The sequence below is a fragment of the Amphiura filiformis genome, unplaced genomic scaffold (assembly GCF_039555335.1).
Source record: "Amphiura filiformis unplaced genomic scaffold, Afil_fr2py scaffold_88, whole genome shotgun sequence".
Classification (NCBI taxonomy): domain Eukaryota; kingdom Metazoa; phylum Echinodermata; class Ophiuroidea; order Amphilepidida; family Amphiuridae; genus Amphiura; species Amphiura filiformis.
In genome coordinates, this window is record NW_027305552.1 from 216,218 (window position 1) to 235,136 (window position 18,919).

At 39.0% G+C, this 18,919-nt stretch overlaps 1 protein-coding gene across 1 annotated transcript; it reads right to left on the reverse strand.

The window, feature by feature from the left end:
- Positions 1 to 577: 577 nt before the first annotated feature.
- LOC140144858 (phytanoyl-CoA dioxygenase domain-containing protein 1 homolog) lies at positions 578 to 18,771 on the reverse strand. The gene is made up of 10 exons (XM_072166659.1): positions 18,556 to 18,771; positions 16,767 to 16,884; positions 14,331 to 14,431; positions 7,115 to 7,216; positions 6,884 to 6,923; positions 6,635 to 6,729; positions 4,748 to 4,938; positions 2,997 to 3,210; positions 2,319 to 2,327; positions 578 to 863 (listed from the first exon to the last, which is right to left on the reverse strand). The coding sequence occupies exons 1-10, from the start codon at positions 18,769 to 18,771 to the stop codon at positions 732 to 734; spliced, it is 1,218 nt and encodes a 405-aa protein (XP_072022760.1). The 3' UTR covers positions 578 to 731.
- Between the last annotated feature and the right edge of the window lie 148 nt (positions 18,772 to 18,919).

Genomic DNA, 18,919 nt, shown 5'->3' on the forward strand with positions numbered 1-18,919 from the left:
CAAAATCACAATCGGGCAGACATGACAATACTTTAATTTAAATATACTTTCGAAACTTTCGATACATGAAATAGGATTTGAACTCTATGTACTAAAGCTATAAAGTTCCACTACATTTTTATTTGTGAACACTTCAACCAAGGTAGAAAATTACACATAATGTACATTTTCCGTTAATTTTGTTATTATTGATGTTGAAATAATTAGGTCAAGTCACTGAGTATCTTAGCCGTTTATGGCGTTTAACATGGAGCTCTATTTGGCTGTTTGGGGACTTTTATGTTCCCAAATATTAAAATATCTGAATTCAGATAATATAAACATGTAGTTCAACATTGATCTGTTTTCATACAATCACAGGGAATTTGGCTGATTCCAATTAGCTGTAAACTGGGACATTAATTTTGTAAACATGTCAAAAAATCAGGTTCAACGAAAGTAATTAAATTCATTTAATAAGATCGTATGAAAACATTTTCTAACATAATCTGACATGAAGAAACTAGTCACTTTTACAAAATCCATTATTATATTAACTCTTTCAAGCAGAATTTTATTATCTATGATTGACCTTGGTTCTTGATTTGTTTCTTTGCCATTTGATTTCTTACTTTATTTCAAAAATAGCGAATCTAAAGTGGGAATGTGGTGGATAGGCTTCTGGTCCAAGCTTCTTGTATGAACCTTTTACTGCTTCTATCCATCTAATGATCTAAAACAATAGGGTACGATTATGCCTTATGGGTGAAAGTGTTTGCATCACTTGGTTTGATGTTAGCCGTATGTTTATTGTGGTTTACTACATCCCATCGATGCATCCATGGACCTGTCAAAGTAGTGTCAAAATCATCAACAGCCTCAACCTAAAACATAAAGAAAAGTATAAACAAATAATAACACTAATCAATCCATTCATATTATTCGAAAACAAAGTAAATATTGAAAATGCGAAAATTCACATAATTTAAATGAGCGTTTGCACGAAGTGACGAGAACAGTTTTGTGTGTAAGGCATGTGCACTCAAGCGGCCAAGTTTTTTTATTTCACGAGGACATTTGCGCGCGAAAAAAAAAATTAGACTCTTTTAGCCCAAATTAAAGCTGAATTTTGCTATAATAGACCAGTGTGCGCTTCGCGAAGCGCGCGAAAAAAATTCAATTTTACTATTTTAACCCAAATTGAAGCTGAAATTTGCTATACAATAGGCCAGTGCGCGCGAAGCGTGAAAAAGTTTGCAAATTTTTATACACTATTTTGGCCAAAAACTGGTGTTTTTCGGCTAAAATGGAAGATGCACACTGCACATGGCAATTTTGGACCCGGGCCCATCTGGCCCTATGGTAAATCCGGCCAGTGGGTCTCCCTGGTCCTATAGACGAATCCCACGAGCCAAGTCATGGTCAGGATTTGGTCGGCCATTACTGGGTCCGCGCTGCACCAAACTGGTGAAATAATTCCGCAGGTAATCCCGTCGCATCTATTCATACATAGTCCTTTTGTTCGTAAGTACTAGACATCCATTTGAAGTAGCGTTTGATATGGTGTATGACTTTATTTTCTTTGTACCGCACTTAAAAGGCAATAAACCACGTAGAAGCTGTGTGTTTTACCGAAGGGAATTCTATTGTGTTGTAAACTTTCATCATTCTTTTGTCTACGTGTGTTTTCGCCGCAGGTGTAAAACGGGTTATGGAATGCAGTTTAAAATTCCCACCAAGGCCGAGTCATTTCACATTTTGGGTGCATTGTAGCCGACGGGAATAGTCCGACGAGTAGGACCGGGTTTTTTCTAAGTAACCAGACTAGACTCATTCAGATTATGATCACTATCTCACATGGCGCAAGAAATACGAATCGCGAAAGTCCAGTGACCACGCCGCCCGAATCGGGAAGGGCGGTTAGTGCATTTTTGTGGTTAATCTTTCTTGAGCGATCAGAGTCAGAGTATAATTGGTAACTAAGAAAAAACAGGTCCTACTCGTCGTACTAGACGGGGACCCAGTTATGGCAGCCAGTGAGGTCCCGGGTGGATCACTCAAATATGACATTGTACGCATGCGTGACCACATTTTTTCAAACACCCCCTAAACGAGTTTTACCCTACCAGCAAATTTAGCTCCTTAATAAGGTAATTTAATATAGAATTTACCCCCTAATGAGTTTTTTGGCAAGTAAAAATGAAAAAATGTACCCTTTTCGGACTCGTAATTTACCAAAAATTTGAAAAGGTACCCTAAACAAGTTGTTCAGTTTCAGAAAACTACCCTTATTCTTGAAAATCAGTGTTTTTAGACCCTAAATGCGTCACTCGCGTAACTCGCCTTGCCTTAAAAAACACCCACTTTTCCTTGTTTTTTTGGTCACGCATGCGTACAGACCAATTATGTGAGTGCTCCCCGGAGTGAGGTGTAGGAATGCGTGAAATGGTATTCGTCTATACATGTATATATAAAATAAAATGTATAAAAACAATAATAAAGGAAAATAGCTTCGAAGACAACTTTTCCTGGACCTTTTCTGTAAACATATTTAATTATTGCACATTGAAGGCATAGCCCAGTGACAGTGGTTTTTATGCCACTGTCAATCATGAGTGACATCACATATTGCGGGTCGCTCTTAAGGCCCGTGTCACAGGGGGACACAATGGCAAATCGCACATATTTTGTAGCATTTCTGCTCATTATAGCACCATTTTGCAGAATTCAGCACAAATTTGCTATTTCTTGGCCGAATTAAGTGCAATCTAATGTGATTTGAGCAGATAGATCAGAATTATCAAAAAATACCGCAATTTCTTGTTATTTATTAAAAGTTAACAAGATTTGTAGTGATCTGTCACAAGTTAGCAAGATTTACAGTTAACGGTCACGATTAGCAATTTACAGCCATTTTTACTATTATACAGCGATATACTGATATTTGTCAATTTTGGGCGATTTCCCATTTTACCCCCTCCCCCGTGTGACATTGGGCCACTCAAAGTCCACTTAACTATTACAAGCTTCACCTGTGATGAGTGGGACACCTGTTCTTGGGCTTTCGTCCGGTCAACTTTTTCAAAATCTTCCCAGTTGATCTTGAAATTTTTCTCCTTCTTGGTCCGCAAGACTACGCATTCTTTGACTCCCCATAATCCAGAGGGTCTGTCAGGTCGCTGATATCGAAGATCTAAACTCCATCGGATGATATCAGAATGGTTTTCCAAGCTGCAAATGCACACATGAAATAAATTAATGTATGCGTTTTAAAGTGCGTTTATTACGGTATCTCTATGAAGGTCCGTGACGAGGACGACTTTTAAATCGAGAATAAAAATAATGACGCTTTATATACCACGACCTTAAAAAACATCAAAAAGACAAGAATTTTTCTCATTTTGTCGTCTTCTATTCGAAAACTCCTCGTTTACCTTTAACTACTCATTCTCGTCGAATTGTCATATCGGCCTTCAAAACCACCGTAACTTATGGACGATATCAGCCCAGGCGGTGATGGAAGCGATATCGCCAATTTTGAGGTCGCCATTGGATTAACACATAATCATGAAATCGTCACAAAGAATTCTAAATTTGTTATGTGGTGTCAAAGCAAAATTATCTTACTCTAAAACCGTCGGGGTACGACAAAGTACCCCACTGCAAGCATGTTAATTTTCCATTTGTAATTGCTAACCGTGTATTTTGAATGGGGCTGTCAGCCCTGTATCTTCGCCAGCCTCGTACGTCACGTGTTGCGCTTCCTACGCCGCCTGATATCAGCCCAGGCACATCTCAATGATTTACATACTGCAGTTACTGTCCGTTTTCCTATACACAATACACAGTGCTCTCACCATTGACGCGTGACCCCTACAAATGATGTATGTTGGGAGAATGGACACTTGCCTAGTTAACATCACTGTGTGAAAAATAACCAGCCAATATTTTATTTATTCTCCAAAACTTCTAGCAAATATATTTCTCTAACATGACCTAAAATTACAGCTAGGTTAGATGTTCAGAAATGGTCGTACTTTTGTAAAATATGAGTGAGGGCAAGGCATAGCTAGCCAACTCCCCGTGTTATTTGAATGGAGATTTGACCGAAAATATTGGTATCGGACCGCTCACTTCTGAAGGATGCCACAAAAAACCGGTAAAAGCTACATTTAAATTATTCTAAATAGGTTCTAGAAAATAAAGTTTTGTAACATGTCCTAAATTTTTAGCTAATTTAGGTGTTTGGAGAGGGTCGTACTTTTGTGTTTTAGGAAGGACATGTAAACGACAGATAACACCAAAAATATGAAGAAATTATTTCTAAACCGTGTTAAGTCAAAAATCATTATGTTGCTCATTTTCAAGAATGCTGGTTTACAAAAAGCACGACATTGTCTGATTTCGTGAACAAAGCCACACATAACATTGTTTCCTTTCGTTTCCTTTATAATCGGTTACCCAACTGAAGCTATGAATACCATCTTTATTGCGATATCGCACATGAAAACAGTCACTTGTGCACAACCAGAGAAGATCCGATTTAATCAGTTGAGCTGTTTCAATGAGTGTTATCTTGGTTTAATAGCTTTTAATGGGGTTAAGTCCTGCAAAGGTCGAGATGAATTGACTGCATCATGATCCACACTTGTGTCGCAGATAGCAGACATATGTTGCCGGCGTGAGCAACGCGGTTGTACAGGAACTCGACCTACAATAATTTATCCTCATTTATGATAATTATGTTAATTATAAAACTAAAGCCTACCTTCGATGCGGAATACAGTTGCTGAAAAGTACCAGTCCGCCATATTTGAAATCACAAGTCACGACGTCTTTGGATAAGTCCGCATCAAATGCCTTCTCCATCTCTTCATCCGACATTTGAACGTACCACGTCCCACCAGCACAGCACGTGTGTGTTCCTGTTACTCCCTTGCGATGCCCACCTCGAAGCATCTGTATAATGTATGATTAATTTAGTGCAGGTTTTGGATACAACACTCTAAATCGGATGTCCGGACCGCGGGTTCTCAGAGGAAATGAGGGTACAGGGATTTGCAGCAGATTCGGGATGCATTTTCAGCCAGTTAGTTTAGACTCGGGTGTATTTTCAGCCATTTTGGTTTATGTGATGTGATGACGCAATCACCCTCTAAGTGATATATAGGCACGCTTTCGCTGGGAAGAGAAGAAGGAAGAGGAAGAGAAAGAAGGAAATGGAAGGGAAGGGGAGGAGAAGAGAAGAGGCAAAATTCAATAGAAACAAAAGACATTGTGGAAGAAATAGTGCTTTTTGAAGGCCAAAGCAAGGAGCCAACTTTATGCTCATTTCGTGAGAGCTGGTCATGGTGAGTTACGGTTTTCTGGTTCTGAACCCTCGATACATCATTGTGTGTTTAAATGTCAATATAATAATGTTACACGCGAATGCACACTAAAACAGTAATTTATTATAGCAGATCCTTTTTCTATCATTATTATGTTTTGATGGATCCAAGTGTGTGAAAATATTGGATCCAAAACATAATAATGATAAAATTGGATGCTTTACGAGGGTACAGGGATTTGCAGCAGATTCGGGATGCATTTTCAGCCAGTTAGTTTAGACTCGGGTGTATTTTCAGCCATTTTGGTTTATGTGATGTGATGACGCAATCACCCTCTAAGTGATATATAGGCACGCTTTCGTTGGCCAGACCAGGCCAGCGGAAGACCCGTGGCTATAGGTGTCGCCGACATAGTGCTTGGCATGCGAGGGATCTCGGGCTCGAATCCCACAAGAGCAAACAACTACGGTACTTTGTTTTCTCTCTTTACTCCTTCCTTCTTTCCCTGCCAGTCGTCAAAAAGCCATTGGGGCGTTGCACAGTGTAATTTACCCATTACCAACTTCAAAGTAATGCGCCATATTGCCTTAGCTCCAAAGCTGCAGCACCCATATTTATCCAACAGTCAAATATGTTGAAAAATCACTCATGAACTTTCATGTTCATTTATTTTTCAGGTTCAAATTATTGTTCAATTATTCAAATGCTTATATTTACCCCATAACGTATTTGAGATTAAACATTGACTTTGTTTTATATTTTACACCCTGCTACGATTGGTACACTCAGTCAGTAGTACTAGTGTTTATGCATGCAGGTCGCTATTAATAGAATCCATGCGTGCATAGCTGACCCCCCCCCACACACACCCCCACACACACAGCGGCCATGCGAAAGATGGATTTTAATGTCACAAAAACAAAAGATCCGCCAAATTTACAAAAAATCCGCCTCACAAGCTTCAGCGCATTCAACGCTACGATAATACGCAATGTTAATTTGAGTTAGGCATTGACATTCATGGTTACAAAAATTAAATATCTGCAATTAAAAACTCGTGTTTTTGAACGATTTTGAATTTTATCAATGAAAATGCAGCGATGACGTCATTGGGTTAACGATTTTCCAACTGCTGATTGGTTGATTGCGTTACTGTCAGTGATCTGTGCATGCACGGTACGGTCCGTACGGAATGATTTTTCGTATGGGTAAAATACACTGTGCGTTGGGTTAGTTGACCACTATCGAAACTCAAAATATGCTTAACTGATTAATTTACCACTATCGAAACTCAATATAGGCTTAAGAGTCGTTGTTCTGATTACCTGTAAGCATCCGTTTTCTTCATTCACGTTCACGACCGGGATCCAAACAGTAGGAACGAACGTGTGTAAACAACCCTCGTCAAAATATGCGTTATCTGGCGCAAAGAAACGATAAGTTGAAAGACAAATCATTGCGTTGGATACCCGGGTTGGATAATGTGCTCGTTTCAGGATAGTTGTAACATTTACAGTTTATATAGTATCAAGGAAGCATAGTATTTGAATTGAGAAACAAATATTGTAGAATACCTTGATGCCATGGGACATCTGCCATTTCGTTATATGGTGTCTGGAATAAATATGATAAAATCAGAACAGCTAATATAACATTTACAACAACAAAAGTATGAATAGGTTGTTAGTTGAGGGAGTTTAAAGAAAGTTGAAATCGACATCACACGGTAGGTCTCTGAATTGTTTTACAATATACGCCAGACTAGACAATTAAATTGTTTGTTTTTTATTGTAGACTTATTGTACCTTGCATCTGAGGTTCCATCCAGGATGTCCCCCCACTTCTGGACCAAGAAGTTGTTCCATGACATTAAGAACTCGTTCATGCGACCATAGATCTTTGAAAGCCTAAAATAAGACGGCCATAGAAACATGTTACAAACTATTGGTAGCTTTGATAATATGTTAGTTTTTAAATATATGTTCAAAGAATAAGTTGAGGGCTTAGAGCCAGAACCAGCTATGTCCACAATTACATGTTACTCATTTCGGCAACAAATGGATGGTTAATTCTGCCCTCAATAATAAATGCAAGTGACTTTGGGGTATATGCAACCGGTTTACACTATCTTTTAATGGCTCTGCACTAGACCCCTGCACTAGACGTTATGCCTTTCCTCTGCATTGTACCATATTATATAGGAATAAAGTCCTAGATAGTAATTCTGGGTAAAGGGCGTTAGTCCGACACGCCGCTAGTCCGATCTGAAATGCACTACACTAGTCCGACACGCCGCTAGTCCGAATCTAAAATACACTCTGCCAGTCCGACACGCCGCTAGTCCTAAAATGAAAACCACTGCGCTAATCCGAATCTGGAAAACACTCCTTCAGTCCGACACTGCGCTAGTCCGAATCTGGAAAACACTCCTTCAGTCCGACACTGCGCTAGTCCGAATCTGAAAACACTTTTTTAGTCCGACACGCCGCTAGTCCGAATCCGAAATACACTGCGCTAATCCGAATCTGAAAAACAAGTGTTTTCAGATTCGGACTAGCGGTGTGTCGGACTGAAAAAGTGTTTTCAGATTCGGACTAGCGGCGTGTCGGACTGTTGCATTGGTTTTCACATTCGGACTAGCGCATGCAGAATCTCCAAGTCCAGCGCGCTAGTCCATTGGACCACATGAGTTGTTGGTAGCCAGACTAGCGCAGTGTTTTTAACTTTCGGACTGACGCACCCCTAGGTATAGGGAATTTGTGTAGTTTGTGTAGTTGGACTAGCGACGTGTCGGACTAGCAGCGTGTCGGACTGAGCGGTGCAACCCGTAATTCTATAAAAAAAATAAGCTTTTTTACCATTTTCTTGTAGGCCTATAGTCCCCGGAGTATAGACGTTGGGTGTCCCTCCAGTTTATTCAAGATTTTCACATAGAACCCCCAAGATGTTTTTAGAAAATGGAAGATTAGATTACCATAAAAGCGATACAGTAATCTTTACCGGGGTTCTATGTAAAAATTACATCGATTTTTCATCATTTTTGAGCGTTAATTTTCAGTAAATTCAAAAATATTTTGACGTATATAAAATTGAAATAAAATTCTCCCCCTCCTAAACAACACCAACTGTACCACGATTGGGTATCACGAATCGTTCTACATGTTGTGCAGTTAATATTCATATATTCCTTTATATTCCTTTTTACACAAAAAATATTAAGCGAAAACCCGCCCACTCGGCTATTTTATAAAGATAATCAGACATCCCTAGAAGACGCAATAATTAGCATTAAAACCAAGTTGTTTTTACGCATTTTAAAAATACTTTGGCCCGACGGCGAAGGCCGCTGTGCTTGCACACATACACAGTTGATGAGTGCAGCCTGTTTTATAGTGCAGAGCAATACATTCAAAAATAGTTTAAACCGGTCGCTATGGTAGTTAATCCTACTTCTACGGCGAATCGTATCATAAATATGCGCACCAATTCGGTCGATTTACAATACGATGCGCCTCCAACGGTTGCTGCGGAGAGGTAAAAATAGGCAGTGCATGATGGGAAAAAGTTCAGATTCAAAGCCCGCGTAATACGAATATAAACACAGGAACAAATTGATGGTTGAGAGCTAGAAAGCTAGAGAAGTGAAGAGAAGAGAAGAGAAGAAAGAAGGGAAGGGAAGGGAAGAGAAGAAGGAAGAGGAAGAGAAAGAAGGAAATGGAAGGGAAGGGGAGGAGAAGAGAAGAGGCAAAATTCAATAGAAACAAAAGACATTGTGGAAGAAATAGTGCTTTTGAAGGCCAAAGCAAGGAGCCAACTTTATGCTCATTTCGTGAGAGCTGGTCATGGTGAGTTACGGTTTTCTGGTTCTGAACCCTCGATACATCATTGTGTGTTTAAATGTCAATATAATAATGTTACACGCGAATGCACACTAAAACAGTAATTTATTATAGCAGATCCTTTTTCTATCATTATTATGTTTTGATGGATCCAAGTGTGTGAAAATATTGGATCCAAAACATAATAATGATAAAATTGGATGCTTTACGCCCAATATTTATTGGTCTCGCTATGAGTTTTACAATATTTTACTTCATAGCTCGACCAATAAATATGGGCTCAACCGATCCAATTTTATATCACACTCGCATCATGCAGTTAACTACATGTATGCACACAACACAGGGGCACTCACACTAGTAGCAATGTGCTGTGGGTATATGAGATGAACTAGTTAGCGTCATATATCAAAAAGTATAAAAGCTCTGATTTTAGTACTTGCTTTATGTTTCAATTACTTATTCTTTTCAAAATATCTGAATTTTTAATCCGGTACAAGCTTTAATAACGGGGAGCATGCATTTGTATGAGAAAGGAAATCTACCATCTTATCCAAACTCCCGTGTTAATCCAATGCACATTTTGCTTCACCGGGCCGCCCTGACTTGGAAGTCTTTGGAAGAGGAGTGCCACCAAACCGTAATAGATACAAATTTCGTTCTTTCTGTCATTCAAGTATGGTTTATTTTCTACATGTCAATCTTTAAATTATTAGCATAGTCCTTATAATAACGGTGGAGCGCCATGATGAGTAAATGATAGCAAACCAGTGAAAAATCCCCAAAACTCAGTCAGTGGAGCTCCACCCGTACATGTCAATAGCGTCATTATCGATTGGATTAGTCGACCGTAGCGGACAATTCGATCGCTCATTGGATTAATATTAGCACGTGGTAAGAAATGTGCATTGGACAATCGATTACTATAATGGTTTAGTACTGCATATTTCGGTTTAATGGCTGAAAAGGTCACGTGAATTTGCCGTGGACAAAACTGCACTATGGGGCGATATTCCAATGGTGGCTAGAACGGCAAGGTTGACCCTAGACGGGCAAGCGCATTGTGAATCTCGAGAATTGTCACAGGGATACATTTCATCAAAAACCTCTGTTCATTTTACTGGCGATTGGCGAAGTAGCTTATACGCAGTTAAGGGATGAGCCTATAGGAATAACGACCAAACAAAGAAATTCTTGTTTATGCCGTAATATTGTAGTCTTTCAACCCTTTCACAACTTCAGCTGTGTAACTTACAAAAATTCCCGCTAAAAAGTGGTTCTTTTAATTTTAGAAAATACATTAATAATCGCATTGGACTTTTCGTACTGATCGTACTATAAGTGACCACCAGCCTATAATGTTCTAATCACACTGTGATTACATGTGACGTCATTGCCAGGCAATTGGTCTCTATTGTTCCTTGCCCGGAAATATGCCCACGCAGTCAGGGACCGTGCTTTTAAAACGCCCGCCAGATCACAATAAGGCCATTGAACTGTGTAGTGGCCATACGTACTCGCTAAAGTATAACGGTAGCAGGTTCCCTTACCGACTCATTTTTAATGTGTGGAAAGGGGTCAGGGACGACATTCTGATCATTCTAATCCTTTCTTTTGAGGTCAATAGATAAAAGAAAGGCCTTGAACACAGGTGCGGGGTTGTAGATAATATTTAATCATCAAAGCTGCTGGCATAAGAAATTTCGAGGAGGCAGCGCTTATTATTTCTTGTAAACACAATCTAATGTGGTACTCACTGCATGTAGAAGGCCGGGCGGGTCTGCAAATTAGTGCATGAAGCTAGTAAAGATATAGTTTCATGTTCAGTTTAATCAATTAAAATACTATGGCTGGATATCAAAAAAATTGCGAGGCATTCTTTCTTGTTATGGACGACAAGTATTAATTTTTATATTATTATGACAAAATATAGTCCCTTCTCAATTGAATAGGCCCCGAGATTAGACTTTCCTTTCCACAAATAAATTATATGGCCTAGAGGACATGATATAGGCCTAATCTAAACCCATATTCGGTATCCAGAGACCTTCACAGTCCGAGCGGCGCTTGCACTCGCAGCGCATTAAACTAGACAAAGTTCGCTAAACTAAGGCCTGCTTCAATTGCCAACCTTTATCGAGGGGCGAGTTTGAGGTTTCATCTATTACCTATACCATTTTTCACCCCGATGTGGCAGTGATGTCAACGCGTTGTGAACAGCTGTTTCGCTCTCGAATCTATGCGGTGTCTTTAAGCGCGTGCGTATGTACACCAGCGCCATCGAACTCCAGCGAGTGATGCTGCGCCTAATAAAATTCGTATAATGCCCCCAGCATACTTTCCTGCCGCTTGCCGCTGCGGCAAGCGGCAGAGCGTTTCAACCAATGACAAGCCTTGATTGTGTCCGTTTGTGCAATGCGCGTGCGCCACGCCGCTCATTGCAAGCGGCAGGGTAGTATGAAACCAGCTTTATACTGACGTGACCCCGGATGTGACGTCACTGTCACATCAGGGTGAAATGGTATTGAACAACGCAAACCAGCCAAATTTGTCATAAGTTTGAATGGCCATTAGAAAAACAGTGAATATAGTGTCAGAATGTCTTACACATCTTAGTATAACCTTGTCGTTAGTGTGATACTGAATGCAGCGCCATTTATGGAATATATTCGTACACGGTGTGGGCAAATAGTTGGTCAAATGTAGGCTAAGTAGGCCTAAATCATGAAAATCGCTTAATCTAAATAATACCAACCAGTAACGGACACTGAGACAACACTACGTGTGAAGTTTGAGGGAAGTAAAGCTTTTCCTTGTTATAAAAAACAAGGAAAAGGCAGTCATTTTTATCACAACGCGATATTTTAAAAAAGTACATTTTGAGAGGGCCTACGCTGGTTCTTTTGATTCTAGTTTAAAATATGTTCATCACATGCAGTCCGATTTGGTATCTGTGGTTTCATCAAAGTCTTGAGAACTAATTTGGATGGTATGTTGGTTAACAAAAACGATACTGTTAAAAATAGCGGTATTTATGCAAGCGACGTATCTATTGTGTAAAATGCATTGAAAATTGTCGGCTAAAGAGGGCATAAATTAAAATCGCGAAGAGTAATAGCAACAATAACTATCTACATTCCAAGCGGAAACGCTTTTCAAAAATATACCACCTTTTTCGGGCAATCGCTGAAACCGAAATATGAAATTCCAGGCCATCTGTAAAAAAGTGCGTGAGCAGAAATGACCATGAACATGGGTCACCGAAACAAGTGTTTATATTGGTGTCAGGCCTTTCATAGTGATACAACAATTAGCCCCCAATAATGGCTTTCATTTGAAAACAAAATATTTTTTCGAAATGGACTATACATAGTCCATATTATTTTCATTTGAGCCTTATCTGGTAGTTGATATTTTTTGGTGGAAACCAGGCTCGAAGTTTAAAAATGTGATTTAAGAAATGTTTTCCTTTGACAATGGTAGTGATGATGATTATGGTGATGATGATGATGGTGACGACGACGATGATGATGATAATAATCTAGAGATCCCTTGTTCGAATCACCGTCAAGTTTTTTATTTATTTGTCAAATGTCATCACCATCGCATATGAAATTGTAAACATAACGCAAGGTACAGAAACTAGTCTTGGGATACTTGAGGACCGTGAACCGTATTCGACCCCCCCCCCTTCCCCCGTAACAATGTTGATCTGGGTCTTATGATCAGCCTCCGTGTTCGGACTCTGCAATTTTGAATCCTAATTTGTTTGGTCACGGGAGCCTAGTAGAACCCAACATTGATTGGAGGGGGAGGGGGAGGGATGGGGTGTTAGCAAAATGTTAAGGTTTTAGCACTTCATTTGCATTCTTAATAAACAAGTAATAACTTGTGAATAATGAAATGACGTTTAGTCAAGTGTTTGCTTAAACATTGATGGGGGGGGTAAAGGAATGTGAAACATTAATGTTACATTATTATAGAGCCTGTCTTGCTCACGTGTTATGTACAACCAGACATGCGTTTTTCTCGCTTCATAATATTTTACAAAGTGAGCCTGTTTTAACACGCAGATGCATAGCGAAGCATATAACTGTCTCTCTCGAGGACAACATTAGAACTTTTACAATGACACAATTTCCAGTTCATTTCACTAGGATCTATCAGAGGAACAGTTCTTAAACCTCAATACATTTATACATTCATTGAATGACCTTTGAAGATTTGGGTACAAAAACTCATACTCTGCAATTTGAGGTCAAATTTTGCGCTATGATTATGTAATTGAGGTTATTGGACTGTGCCATTGGACGAGGCTCTTATGGTCCATAGTGTTTACTTTGAAAGGATACATTACGTAACCAAATTAAATCGGCATACTCCCCTCGAACATGTTGAAGGACGAGCAAGGTCTGCTGACCTTTTATAACGAGAGGCAAATTATGTACTACGCATGTTTGTGCGTAAGCACACTTGATTGTCATATACGCGTACTGTGTTCGCATACGTTTCGCATTTTAATAGTATGCTTAGGCTATAATGCGCAATGCGTTTTGGGCGTTTAAATGTTACAAGTAAAATGTGTTGGAGATGTTTGTGCGTATGTGTATGCACTAGTAAATGTCATATGCGTACAAGGTTTGGCAAGTCTTGTGTTGATTATTATATACGTGCGCGGGGAGCGGGGTGCGTATGTATGTGTATACACTCGCGTATGTCATTGCGTATACTGTTCAGTAAGTCATGTATTCAGCATTATGTGCGTGCGCAGTCGAGGAAATGCGTATTCATGTTTATTCACTCGCGTATAATCCTACGAGTACACTGCGTACAATGATCGCGCGTCGGCATGCGAGGTGGACAGATGTATCTTGTCACGCGTGTGTTTGGCGCGTGCGTTATCAACAATAATTATTATGAATACTACCCTGATAATTCTAACACATTGAACCTACTTAATACAAGCAATACTATAGTATATACACGCATTACGTATGTTTAAAAAAACCTTAACTTTTTAGGTGTACACCAAAAAAGCCTTGTTTCTTCAAAATTATGGACTTTCAAAAGTCCACTTCGAAAAAATTTGTTGTTTGAACCGTTATTTGTTAAACTGCGATTTTTACTTTTTGAGAAATCAATGAATGTATCAAAAAACTTTTCGTTAATTACGATAAAATACCTGTGGTAAATTTTCGCTCTTGTGGAGCAAGACGGAAGTGCCAGAAAAGTCTTTCTCCAACAACGTCAGCCGATGGAATAGATCAGCATCTTCGTGTTTGTCTGAAAAGAGAAGGACGGTATGAGGTGGAAAATGAGAGGCTGTGTAAGGTGTCCAAGGTATTAAATCCTCCAATGATCTTAAGGGTACTTGACCATCAATTTCATTCAAGGGCGTGTTTGAAAAACGGCATAGCTCATTAGTAAAAAGAATTTTAAAACAAATCACACCAGCTTTCGAACCACTGCCAAGGCACTATGAATGCTAAAGAGTGACAGGTGACGGTGCCTACTGTGCTACGATGACTGTTAATTCTGGCGATTTAAAGATATAGCCTACATATTAATACGTTTCTAGTGTAGTAAAAACCAGATTTTGGATATCACATGGGTAAGAACCAATAAGATCACAGGAACGTTCTCAAGTGTTTAGGATCATTCCACATTTCAGGTGGGATGGAACCGACGGGGACCCAGTTATGGCTGCCATTGAGGTGTAGGAATGCGTGAAATTGGACTCGTCTATACTCGCACGATCGATACTCAATGATCCAGACAATATCATATTTGAATATACCGCGCTTATTAGGCCTATATAATATACACCTGCTTGACATATTCGTTCACTAGCGGGAAGATATACCGTACCGTAATAGCTTACAATATATATTCCCCCGTGAATAGCTCTATTCATTGCCTGATATTGCCGATATATACTCACATCGGACGTGATTTTGAGACATATTTTGTTCACAGATTATAAGAAGGGACTGCTTTCAGCCAAAGTGTTGCTGCCAGCAGATACCAGAAAGTGTTGCAGACTGGTAATCGTACTCATTATTTATTCAAAATATATTTTGAATATCACATATTTATGAATCAAAAAATGGCTTCAAAAATCAGGTATTGACAGGCCGAAATACTCACCGTAGAAATATTGTGAAATAAAATCAAATCAAATTTAGGCTCCGCAAACAATATTCCCATTGGGGTTTTCTACTACGTATATAATAAATAGTGATTTGGGGATATGGCCTCGATAGCACTATTTCCCCTCTAACAATGTAGTTTTTGTGTTCTATCCTATGGGGCATTGTATACACGTTTTTACATCTCATAATAGAGACATTGCGATGTTCCAAACGCAGCACGTGGAACGTACGTTTTTACGTACGTTAATACGGTGTTAAATGTTGCTAGTCTCGGTTCCACACTGGATTGTGCTCATTCGTCACGAAGGAGAACAAGTCAGCTGGAATGAAGGCTATAATATTTGATCTAATCTAATCTAGGTCGATAGAGGGCATAGTGATTGAAAAAATAACAGTAAGCTGAGCCTTTGCTTAATTCAAACAGGCCGCTTTTGATTTTGACTAAAATTTTGACCTACATGCTGATTAAACTTAATTGGTTTTTTGTGCTCCCCAAATATTATAGTTGCCCCAAAACATATATTTTGGTAGATTAAAGATCACTACACCATACATCATGACTTTACTTTCAAAATGAGACTTTTTCGTCCTGAAAATTGAGCGCGTTGCATGGACTTAGACATGAGGTAAAATCAGCATATTTCAACGTAGCATCTGCGTTTTATTCTACGTTGCAATGTAAGTTTTTGTACGCAAAGTATCACACACATTTCAATGGGCAATCTCTGCGTATGAATATTGCGTTTAAATTTAGTCCATCTTTAACACATCGCTGTACCTTTATTATAATGATTTGTTACAAACAAAAAGGATCATAATAATAATTAGACTTTCCTTCGTATGTTCATTATCTTTGACTGTCTTTAAAACATATAAAAAAAGGCAGGCCTTAAGGGATCTAGAATGAGCGTTTATGGCGTTTCGACAGTATTTTTTGTGGGACATGAGAGTACCTCAGACGTATCGAATTGCATTCTAAATACGAAGCATGGCTTTCTGATATCAAATAATTTTAATTTTTTGAAATTCACGATATAATACAAATTTTATGACAAATTATTAAAATTTGATATTTTTCAAATTTTTGATATATAACAGTCCTAGAAATAAATTTTATAAATCTAATGATATATTCTTAAAGTGTATGTAGCTGGGAGGAAAAGCCGACGATCAATTGAAAATATTGACCTTTTATATTGAAGATATGGATTTTTTTCCCAAAAAGACTTATTTTTTTGTGTTTTGGGAAAAAAATCCATATTTTCTCCGTATTCAGAATGCAATTCGATATGTCTGATGTGCTCTAATGTCCCACAATAAATCCCTACTGTCCAAACGTTCATACCCCTTCCCCTAATGTAATAATGTAAGATAGAAAACAGAACATGAAGACTCGGACCATGCCCCTTTTACCCTTTGCATCAAAGCTCATCAACACCAGTGATTTTAGCAACAGACTAACTGACCTTTTATTTTGCCGCCATCATAGAGCATTTGTGCGATTCTTTCTACTTCATCAGCGATGCCATCTCGGACAGGATCGAGTTCTTCTGTCGCAAAGAAATTTGGTATCACCAAAAAGCCCTTTAAAAAGGCAAGCAAAGAGTATACTATTTTACATTGTAAAAATGATATCTTGATAAAGTCTTGCCGTGTCTTCAAAATGGTGTGTCTTGCATGAGACATACTTCTGTGTCTTCTATATTTCTATTTCCTATGTGTTCTATTGTTGAATACAACCATGTCTAATTGCAGCAGGACACTACCAGTAAGAATAACACACAATTTGACTCCAAGGAGTGGGAGGGTATAATAGCTGCTCTTCGGACACTTGTGCATTTGTGTCACGATCCTTACATGAAATGATCAGGATCTTAAAGGAGCATATCTCCAAGGCTTGAATTCTTTTATATAATCCAGGTCTCACATGCACATGCAAACAGGAAGAGGGACATGATGTGGGGACTTTGATTTTTGGTTTAGCTGCACTGTTCTCCAGGTAATCCTGGATAAAATCTCAGTCTTTGAACCATCATCTGAGAGGATTTCGCCAAGGTATTTGAAACGTGACGCTGCTTCTGTCCATTTCCTCCAATTTCATCCTGGATGCCATTGGGATTGTTTGTTATCAGCTTGGTCTGTTCAGTACTGATCTCCATGCCATACCTATGAGATGTTTTCTCAAGGCGACCCACCAAGGTTTCCAGTTCTTGCTCATCTTCTGCTAGTCCGTCAATGTCGTCAGCAAAACAAATCTTGGTTATTGCTCTACCTCCAATATTGATTTTGCCCACATGTTCTTCCAAGGTATCTGACATAATCCTTTAGAAAGCTATTGAAGCGAGTGGGTGAGAGCTCGGCATCCTGCAACTGTTGTTCTGAACCATTTACCAGTACTGCGCTGGTTGCCTTATCATGCTACATGTAGTGTTCTATGTCACGAACTAGATTAGCATTGCCGTTGTATTTCCTCCTGGTGGCCCCAGAGGCTGGGTGCCTTCCCTATCGAAAGCTTTCTTGAAGTCAATAAAGACACGCTAGAGGGAGCACGGTGGCGCAGCGCGGTACGGCATCTATCTCGCAATCGGAGGGTTGCGGGTTTGAGCTCTGGCGGTGTCATTGTGTTGTGCACTTGGTCAAAGCATTATGCAGTCATGTCTTCAGTAGAATTCACCACGACCTTTGCAGGACTTAAACCCCCATTAAAAGCTATTAAACCAAGATAACACTCATTGAAGACAGCTCAACTATGTTAAATCAGATCTTCTCTGGTTAAATCAATAAATCCACACTACACATTTTTCTGTTTTACCTGTGCAATGAGCAATGAGCTGGTATTATAGTTTCAGTTGGGTGAACGATTATAAAGCAAAGGCAAGGTAACAATACTGTGTAGGCCTTTGTGTACGAAATGAGACAATAGTGTGCATATTGTTAACCAGCATTCGTGAAAATGAGAAACATAATGGCTGCAGACTTAACACGGTTTGGAAATAATTTCTTCATATTTTTTGGTGTTATCTGTCGTTTACATATCCTTCCTAAAACACCAAAGTGCGAATATTTCCAAACACCTAAATTAGCTAAAAATTTAGAACATGTTACAAAACTGTATTTTCTAGAATTTCAGATAATACTTTAAATATTGGCCGGTTATTTTTCACACAGTGACATTAACTAGGAGCTACTAGGCAATGCCCTATTACATATGACAAAAGATTTTTGTAAAATAAAAGAGTATAATGACTAACCAACCTCATCAAAATATTGCCTTAGCTGCTTAGCAGTCAGCTGACCCGGTTTCCTCTTTTTCTTGGATTGAGGGGGTATTGTAGTGTAGACCTCTGGAGCTGCATTCAGTTCTGTCTTCTCTTGAGTTGCTGTAGATGCTGCCTTGACTACTACTTTCGACTGTTTCGGTTTCGCCTTTGACACTTCATGTGCCGGTCTTTTCCTTGACTTAGGTGGCATGATGTTGAATAATACGCAAAGTATTCTAAAAATAAAGACAATGAAATTAATGGACTGATTGAATAGCTATAGATAGGCCCATTTATAAAAATGATGTTGCATCCACGTTCCATTAGATATGCCCATTGTGAATACAAATCCCAACACA

Bases quoted from the DNA above. Each gene is read 5' to 3' on its own strand.
- LOC140144858 (XM_072166659.1), bottom strand. From the start codon at position 18,771: ATGCCACCTAAGTCAAGGAAAAGACCGGCACATGAAGTGTCAAAGGCG. The intron at 6,924-7,114 runs GTACAATAAGTC...TATTTATTCCAG, and splicing joins GATGGAACCTCAGATGCAAG to ACACCATATAACGAAATGGC. The intron at 3,211-4,747 runs GTAGGCTTTAGT...GTGCATTTGCAG, and splicing joins AACTGTATTCCGCATCGAAG to CTTGGAAAACCATTCTGATA.